Source organism: Cinclus cinclus, chromosome 9 (genome assembly GCF_963662255.1).
Source record: "Cinclus cinclus chromosome 9, bCinCin1.1, whole genome shotgun sequence".
Classification (NCBI taxonomy): Eukaryota; Metazoa; Chordata; class Aves; order Passeriformes; family Cinclidae; genus Cinclus; species Cinclus cinclus.
This window is the reverse complement of record NC_085054.1, coordinates 12,523,169-12,533,090: the sequence shown is the minus strand read 5'-3', so window position 1 is coordinate 12,533,090 and position 9,922 is coordinate 12,523,169. Positions and strand designations below refer to the sequence as shown.

The window sequence follows — 9,922 nt, the reverse complement described above, 5'->3', positions numbered from 1 at the left end:
CTTTAAGCAGTAAGCTTACTGTTTTCAGATGGCATTAGCAGCATCAGTGATATAGCTGTGTCAGCCTCCTCGACTGCTGCATGTCTGTAATCGCACGGAGGAAACTGTATTTAAGATCTGATATCTTGAGGGCAATGAATCCAGCACTTACTGATGGACAGAATGGCTATTAATGCTTTCTTCACTAGCCCAGAAGATTTTGAAAGATAGATAGGTCTGTGATGTACTTTGGTAAGACAGGAAATGCAATTTTTGGGGGTCTCTGGAAATAGAAAGGTCATGCAGCTTGGAACTGGTGAGACATTACAGTCCCTAAGTCATCAGGTATGACCTCATGGTTTATACTAATATTTCTAACACAGGGTTTGTTTTACATTTTTAGGTCATTTGCAATCTCTTTGTCTGTGTAATTGCTTCATGTTGGATTTGCCACAGGATTTATAGGGTAGACTGTTTACATAAGCAGAGCAATGTGTATCTTGGAATTCTAATATGTTAATTTTTATTTGAAAAATGTAAGGTTTTTATCTATATAATTTAATCCTGTTTTATTGTGAATATGTTTTCTTTTAACTCATTAATGGTAAAAGGTTATCCCTTTGCTGTAAAGTAAAATGACAAGATTGTATTGCATTTTTATTTTGCTTTATCTTTACATGACACACAAAAGCTATTGTGATTGTGTTTGTCATATGAAATGCAGTATAAGGCAACTGTTTACCTACAGTGCCAGGTTATTTAAAACAACGTATTGCATTGTGTAACAGGATGGAGCTATTCTGCAGGCACAGATCTTGCTTCATTTTGCAGCAGTAGATTCTTTTTCTTTTTGCTTCATTTCAAATCAGTTTTAAAAATAGCTCATGGATCATAACAGTGAAAGTTTGGCAAGATAACTCTCCTCTTTTTAATTATTACACTCAGTGATGCATACTAATATTGATGGCTTGTAGAAGAGAAGATTAATATATTTAAAATTTAGAATGTTGTTAAAAACCAGGTTAATTTTGTTGAAGCATGTATCTTTTTTTTTTTTAGTAACTGCTGTCAACTTTATTGCAAAACTAATACTTGTAGATCTGCTAATGTGTTGTGATGACGTATAGGACAGTCAGTGCATAAAAGAAAACAAGTATATGGGTATTTTACATAGGAAGATAGTGGCCTAATTTCATATATGGGACTCAAAATGGATTTGGAGATACTGTTATCACTTTAGGTGTTACAAACATTTGATAATGGCTGATGTATTCCCTTGAACACATCATAGAGCAATTATATTTAAAATTGTAGGAGAAATTTATTTTAAGAAGGGATATTCGGCTCCATCTTAAGAAATTCTACATATATTTGCAGAACATTTCCATGGCAACGTGTTTGACCATGTGTTTTAAAAGCTCAGCTGAAGCCCGAAAGTAGTGGCAATTTTTCCGTCTCTTGCTTTACCCTTGTGGAACAACGACTTTCACGTGTAACTGGACAGCAGATTGACAGGGGTGAGCAGTATTTTATGACCCCAAAGCACAGGATTAAGTGATCAAGATTTAAAAATATTTCCATGTATCCACCTAGAAATGTAAACATGTAAGTAATGGATTTGGTTTTGCATTTAGAACTATATTCTGGTTTCTCCCCATTTAATAACATTTTGCTGGAGCTGTGTGTGTGGGAGACAACAGAAGATCAGACTTAAGTTTGTACAGCAATAGTAAAAATGTCTGCCTTTTGATTTTTAATTAAAAACATATTCAGAGAGAATATTATATTACTTGTACTGCCCATAAATTCCAGTTTCCCAGTCTACTTTATCCATCTCACATTCTTATTAATAATGGGCAAAGACTACCCTGCTCTTAAACTTGATTGTTTGGCATGATTTAACTATACCTTTCACTTGCTACAAGATCCTTTTAATCTGTTAGAATTTATTTTCAGTATTTTGATGTATTAGTCACAATGAGTACATTCTGTTTCTTGGCATGGAGTGAAATTCCTGAAAGTATTGGTTTCATGGTATTTTGGTGCTTTGCAGAGTATTTATAGACCTCTTAATAGGACCAACCCTCCCCCAGCTTCTTTGTTTTCCTTATTCAGTTTACAGTCTTGACTTAGCTTCATTTTGAAGTTCCTTCTTTGCTCATTTGAAATAATTAGATCTCCATGGAATTCTGCATCTGGAATCTATAGCAGTAGGTTGTGCTTGTCCTGGACTCTCTTTCATCACTTACACTAGTTCTGCAAACTGCATTCTGTGGATGGCTTTGGAACGTATCATTGATATAATCTCCAGTAGTGCAGTGACATCCATTGCAGCCTGTTCACAATGGAAACTATCTACAGAGGAAAATGAACTGGTGAAAAATGCTTGCTTGAGGAAGTTTGTGTTTAGGTCGTTCGGTTTTGAAGCAACACTGTTATTGACTATTGCAAGTGAGTTTGAATATTTTTTCACTCAAAGCATGTGGTCCCATTATAGCACCTTCACCATTTGGAGGGGCTAGAGAGTAACACCGCAGAAGAATATATTAAGGAAGTAAAGTTATTTTTAAGAGAAGAAATTACAGCAAGATACAGTTAGACACATGAAAGCAGGGAATTGGACAGAAGTGGTCTGAAAACTTAAAACTATAAGCTATTTTGCTTGTTTTGCTTGTTTAACTCCCACTTCTAGCCCCCTAAAAGAGACAGGTTTGAAAGAGCCTTGCTGATATTTGGACATACTGCACAAGAGTAGAGTAATTGAATCCAGGGCACTGTGTTAGTAGCAACTTAACAAGAAGGCATTTTGTGCCTTCTTCAAAACTGTATCATCTCTCTTCAAGATGATTGGTACTGTCAGTGTTTAAAGAATGCTGTGTAAGGAAGGATCTCTCAAAATAAAGAATTCTTTTCCCTTGAGTGAGCATAATGAATACACATCCATGAGTATGTGTTTCCTTAGCTTTAAAACATTTTGACTTACAGGACTCTGATAAAGATCTCATAGAGAAACACTGTTTTAAGAACAGTTGGGCAAGAAGACAAATATTTGTGTCATTTACCAATTTTAAACAAGAATGCTCTCACTCATGTACATACACAGTTGTGGTGCTTTTACTTGTTAGTGATTGCTGTCCTGATTCCACAGTACTGACTTTTTTGGTAGATTGTAGTGCCAGTTTTTAAGGAAATGAGAACACTGGGGCAAATGGGAGGTCATGACCAAATATTTGAAAAACACTAGAAGCAAAAGGTACTTGTAGAGTTTGCTGAAAGAATTCAAGTGTTTTGGTGTACATTACTCTCCTTCCTAAGACATGACTTTCTTCTCTGGTCAAATTCTTCTCAGTAAGTATTTTAATTCATGTATCACATCATTAGGCCTATGACCAGAATTAGGGAAGCTTACTATAAGCATATCAGAAAGGTTTAAAACATAAATTAACATAACATAACATAAATATGTAATAGCTAACTGCATGGTCACAAAATGCATAGCTACACGATGAGCATTCCAAGAATGTTCCACTCTATTTAGTGTTCCAAGACCATCATCATGTGGTCATTTTAAATAAAGATTATTTGAAGGAGTTTTGCTAAGATGCAGTCTGAAAATGTGAATAAATCACAATTATGCCATGGTCATCTGTTAAAAAGTTAGAGTCATATTTAGTCCCCAAAAATTCGTGTAGAGGTGGAACTACCTAAGATGAAGTAATAGGGAAGCTGAGCGAGCATATTAATGCAGTAAAACCGAATGCTTATGCATTACTTAGAGTGGCATTTTTGGGAGAGGAAACTCAGTTTATTCTCTCTCTCACTCTCTCCTTCTCTACCTTATGCCTCTCTTTTCACCCTCCCATCCCATGATGAGCCTCCTGAATAACATGACTTATTGTTTCTTGTTTCCTTGCAAGACCATATTTATTTTGCCTTACTTAAAATTTCAGTAAATGTTAATAAAAGAACTCCATTAACATGAGTGCTGTTACACTACTGTGGTCAAAAGCTTTGCTGTCATTATAATTTAAGTAGAATCTGATCCATAATTCTGGTAAATTCCAATAGATTGCTTTATTAGTAAAATCAATATTAGCCACAGATCACCCAGAGTAAACTCCATACTTCTTGCCGTACTGTTCTCAGTGTGACCCTAAAATTGCTTTCCTGAAGCATTTAAACAATGTATGTACCAATAAGGAGACTACAAGACATGACTGATGATAGGGTAGGGAAATGTTGCTATTCCCTTATTATTAAGGGAACCAAGTATTTTCTAATGTTGAAGTGACACTTCTCATATTTAATTTACATCCATTTGCTCTTACCCTGTCACTGTGCAGTACCTAGGGTCTGGCTAGGTCTTCTCTACATTGCCACCAGTGAGGGAGTTGTATGTTCTGATAAGAAACCTCCCAGCCTTCTCTTTTCAGGCTGAAACAGTTCCAGCTCTCTCAGCCTCTCCCTCGATGGCCTTTGTGTCCCTTTTCTGAGTTTACTTCATTATGTGCATTTCACTCATGTAAGAAGGGAATCCAGACCTCCTCAGAACTCTCCAGTTATGTCTCAACAGGGCTCAGTAGGGGGGCAAAATCACAATATCTGGTAAGGAAACTTAGATTGTCTGTTAACTAGTCAATTAATTAAGGAAAAATTTGCACAAAAATCCTTGAAAAATGAGGACTGAATGCACAGAAAATTATAATTGGTAATCTTGTGGAGAAGGAAAGCTTTGAAAATAGCTTTGCTTAATTCATAGCAGTCATTTTAGTGATGCAGCCTCCTGTTTTGAAATGTCTTATATGGAATCTACATCCCGCAGTAGTAATTGATATCAGCAGAGAATAAATCCTAAAGGGAATGACTAGACTAATATTTTGAGCTAAGCAGACTTCAAAGTAACTGAATAAAAGGATGTTCTCTAGTATGATATCACTAATCAAAAAACCCCAAAAGGTAAACTAAATGGAATATGACCTAGAGGGATTCAAGAGTTGTGATTTTAGTCAGCTTGATGAAACAATTTGTTAATTTCTAACTTTGCTTGAAATTCAGAGTGAACTCAGAGTTCTCAAATGTTCTCAAGTGTTGGAGCAACCATCAACTGATAAAAAATATTCAGCTTGATATATTGAATGATGCAAAACAGGAATTCAGTGACATGAGGGAGTGTTGAGGTGTAATAAAATTTTTCTCATTTTTATAATAGCTTCTCTCCGTTCCCCCAGGCTGCTTAAATGAAACAAAAATGTATATAGGGGCCTTCTGTGATTTAAGATCTATTTGTTTCTCTCCTGCTAGCATAATGAGCTCATTTGTTTAAATTCTCTTTATTAAAGATTTTATGCAGGCATGCAGAATCGTTAAAATACATGCGAAGAATCACACCCATATGGTTCGTATCCACATTTAACTCAATTAAAAGTATTCTAGCCAAAGCAATATCAGTTTTATGTCCCAATCCTGTGATTAGAACTTCCTGGAAAAGGCAGTGTCATGTTTATGTCTGAATCCTGCAAGTGGAAAAGGGGAGAAATACTTTGTCCTTATATTGATTAGAGGAGCTTCAGTTATGCAAGACCATTCAGGTGTGGAGTTCTGTTTTGGGGATAGGAATTGGTGTGGTGAAGACCTGATAGCAAGTTTATGATGTGAGGGGATGAACTATGCTTTAGGTGAGTTTCTGTCTGAGAGGTAACCATGCAGGTCAGTTATACCAGCTGTTGTCACATTTTAGTTAATTTTTAAGGGATATCTAAATATTTGTGTTCTTTTTTCCTGCTATAATGCTAAGATTAACTGAAATACTTTAAACTTGAAAAATAAAAATCCTTCTCTTCCTCTTTTTTCTTTCCCATTGTTTTCTAATATTTTAGTCCATTTTGGTGAATAAAGAATTTTGGATTCCATATAAGTATGTGTGTCTTAAGCAGTGGTTGTGCACATCAGAATTTGTAATTTAAGGTCAGACAACTTTTAGTGTATAAGAAAGTTGAGATTGGTTGGTGTTACTTCAGTGTTGTCTGCCATGTAATGAGTGCACTGAATGATCAATAGAAAGGACCTAATACATATGAATAATACAAAATAATTTAATAATAGTGATAGTAATACAGTATTCTTTTATTGTATTTTATATGCTGCTGAAGATTATTGCTGGGTGCTTAGATTCCACACAAGTGTAGGCCTACTTCTGTGAGTGCTACTAAGGATGAAGCTCAGTGTCTGATAACTGTGGCTTGATCTTATCTTTAGAATATCAATTATGGTAGTTGTGCTATTACAAGTCAAAAATACAACATCTTAGATTACCCAGGCACAGGATTTAATGGCAGTGGCTGGATGCTGCTGGTGAAGTTTACCTGATGTATGAAGTGTGAAACATATAGAAATGAAAATCTGTGTTGGCATTCTTCTTGTCTTCCAGAAGGGACTGAAGACTTCTTTCTCTGGGAACTTGGTTGCCTTGTTGCCTTCAGACTGGATCCTCTGCTGGATCTCAGTGTTCTGTCACCAGTTTTTCTGCATGTAGTCATGAGTGAATTTCTCATTGCTGCTTAGTGAATGTCTCACAGTGACTCACTGGGTTTTGTTATTGCCCAGTCTGCCTTCTGCTCCCCTCCTCCTCTTTCCTGAGTGATTTTCTAGTTTGTAGGGTGCAGATGTGCAGAAATTTCTCAGCAATTTAATGTCTAATGCAAACACATATATTTGCCGTGGATGTCAGTGAAAGATGTAATTTGTGCTGTCAGAAGTAGTTACTAGCACTGCCTTGTGTCCTGAACATCTACAGCAACAGAAACCTCAGCACAGAAGTGAGACTTGCTCTGAGTCCTTTTCTTGCCTCCTTCAACAGATAAGAACTGTTAAATTCTTTCCTTTTTTGTAGCATTTGCAATTGCAGGGACAAGAATTAAATATACGTTTTAAGTAATGTCTGTATCATCAGCTATAAACAAATTTTGCTGGTAATTGCTTAGACTTTATTTCCCTCATGGGCCTCCTTTCATGTCCGTAGAAGTGTCATTATCAATTTCTAGTCTAATTTCCATTTAATTTTCCTGTCTTTGATTTGCTACACTGTACACACCTGTAGTTCTCTAATTTAATGTAGGAATGTAAAGAATGGCACCTTTCTCTTCCAGGAGAACGGAAGAATCTCTTATTTTGTTTATTCAAGTCATAGCAAACAAGATTCAGGCTCTTTTGCACTGGACACTTTTGGCAGCTTCTCCTATAGAGAGCTGGGCAGCAGAGATCCTGAAAAGTAAATTGGTTAAGCCTTGGAGCTGGTGCTGTTCCCATAACAGATGTTGCTGCCTTCCCAGCATGTTCAACACCAAATATCTTCTTCCTCTCTTGGTTTGCAGTCTAACGTTTGGGACAGGCACGTACACTGATCTAGAGCAGACCACAGAGGAACAACACCACACTTCTCAGAGAACAGCAGGTTTCCAGTTCAAAGGTATGAAGGGAGATTTCAAATAAGGATGTTACACACCATATACAGTGTTTCACCTTTAGAATTTGGGATTATAAACAGCCTTTTTTTGACTAAAATATATTCTGTTGGAAGGATATGTAAATTTAAATCTGCTTCTAGGCTGTCTAGAAATACAAACCAGCATAAGAGTAAGAAGAAAACTGAGCAAGTAACTGAATAAATAAGACATAAAAGAATAAATAAGCTTAAAATAACAAAACAAGCTCTTAAAAAGAAACCCTTTAACATTCCTCTGTAAGAAACCAGGCATCTGTATGTCCAAGGATGCATAAGAACCAATGATGTTATTTGCTCCCTTGTGCACTGTATCTTGAGAAGAATTAAGCAATCACTATGCAATTCTGGCAAATGTTCCACAAAAGTGGTTAAAATTCCTGTGAGAATACGATTCAGTCCTGTTCCACATTTCAAAAGATTTATTAGTGTACGTTGGCATGAACTTTTAGTGTTGTTACAGAGTGTACAAATATAAAATGCTTTGACTAGTACTGCTTATATGGACTCAGCATGCAGGATAAGCTTCAGGGGATTAAATCTTCCCTAGTATAACTATGTCAGAGCAAATCATCCTTATCAACTAGCATTTGAAATCACCATGTTGTTTGTTAAAACAAGTAATGTATGTCAGAGTATATGCGTAACACCTTCAGATAACAGAAGTTTCAGGATATATGAAAGAGAAACGGTACAGTGCTGTTTCTTTTCTCTTGTGATTTCTGATTACTTTATTGGTGCCAATTCATCTCTTTGTTTTCTGATGCTTTTCATGCTCTTAATAGCAACCTATGTTTGGATTGCTTTCCTTCTTCACTTAAATTATATCTGCCTCTGGTTCAGCTTGTGATATTCCTGTAACTCCCTTTTTTTTTCTTAAAATAAAAAACTCTTTATCTTCTCTATTATTTGCTCATCTTTTTATTTTCTTGACCTTTCTAGAATGTTACTGATCTCAAAGAACCTAGATGTTGTCTTTCTACCTCCTGCTGTCCCCTCCAGCCCACAGAGATTTTTTCCCTTTTTTATTAACACTGCCACATCTCTGGTCCTTTCTGTGGAGACTGTTTATCCTAAAACGTTATCTGCTCTGAATTTGGATCAAAGAATTAGGTACTTCTGTGCTGTTCTGAGTTCTTCCTGCTCCTATTTATTGTTTATTTATTTAGCAATAGAATTTCCTTCTGCCTGTCTTTTTAATGTTTTTATGATGTACTTGCATACAACTATACCTATCCCCATCTCTGTCTGACTTTGACTTGCAACTTTCTTCCATTCATAATTTCTCACCCTTCAGTCTCCATATGGATAACCATTCAACTCTGTAGCTGCCCTGGTGCTGTTTCTCATTTGAACTGTATACAATGTGCCAAATCAGCTACACGCTTGAGTTGGTCTTCTCTCTGCACTCTGTTATCCAGGTTCCTTTTCTGTGGTAACTGTTGTAACTTTTAAAAGATTTGTTGATCTTGATGATCTTGATTTCTTATTCCGCTTTACTTTATTCTATTACCTTTTCAGTTCCCTTTAGGCACTATTTTTTGTTCTTCTCATATCGTTCCAAACCTTTCTGACATTCATGGTCCTGGCTGACTCCCAGTATCCATTTTCTCAGTTCCTAATGCCATCTGCAATGCCTTGGAGATACTGCTGACTATCTCTGGTGAAAATCTTTTGATTCTGCTGACTTTCTGTATTTCTTAATCTCTGGGATTTCTGTCATCTGTTATGAATATTTTTACTTGCAGTTTGCCTGTTCTGTATTTTTTATTAGTCATACAGCCTTCCATTCAGTTTATCTGTTACCCCATCTCTCCATGTGAATTTCTTAAAACTAACAAACTAAGGTCAAATTTCAAGCTTCCTTTTTTGTTCACTGAAACAGACTGAAAAAGTTTTTCTTTTGTAGTCTTTGAACCTGTTCCAATTAACTTTTTCTTGTTCCTATTCACATTCTGACATTTTAAAAAAAAAATTTGCTTCTCTCCTTGTGAGAAGCATGTCTGTGAGAAGAAATATGTCTGAGTCTCTTCATATTAAAAAATACCTCAGCAAAGCCAACCCTCTTCTTCAGAAGTTTCTATTCACCAGTCCTAACCCTTGACCTCCTTCATCTTCTCCCACTCCCCACTCCTCCATTTGTATGCTTTGTACAATTGTCTTAACTTCTTGTCTTCTAATGCCTTTCTAGAACTGCTCACTTCTGGTTTCTGTCTTTTGCACTGAAATTTCTGTCACTAATGTTCCACTTGACTTCTTCCTGGAGGAATTCCAGTCTAATCCTTTATTCTCCTCCACTCCATCTGTCATCTCTCTGTGATGCTATGTTATAGTCTTCACTAAATTTTGTTGTTCTTAGACATTTGTCATTTTGTCCTTGTTGATTGTTTCTCTTTACAGACTTAGTTTTTTATTGAGTGGGTCTTCCTCTCCCCCTTCTCTTTC

The 9,922-nt window shown here is 36.2% G+C and overlaps 1 protein-coding gene across 2 annotated transcripts in view; it reads left to right on the top strand.

Annotated features, from left to right (window-relative positions):
• Window positions 1–243: 243 nt before the first annotated feature.
• The window catches only part of SLC4A10 (solute carrier family 4 member 10), a 112,796-nt gene continuing 103,117 nt past the window's right edge, over window positions 244–9,922 (top strand). For both annotated transcript variants that reach the window (XM_062498601.1, XM_062498600.1), the window contains exon 1: window positions 244–324. In XM_062498601.1, the coding sequence (XP_062354585.1) occupies window positions 244–324 (81 nt within the window). The remainder of the gene's footprint in view (window positions 325–9,922) is intronic.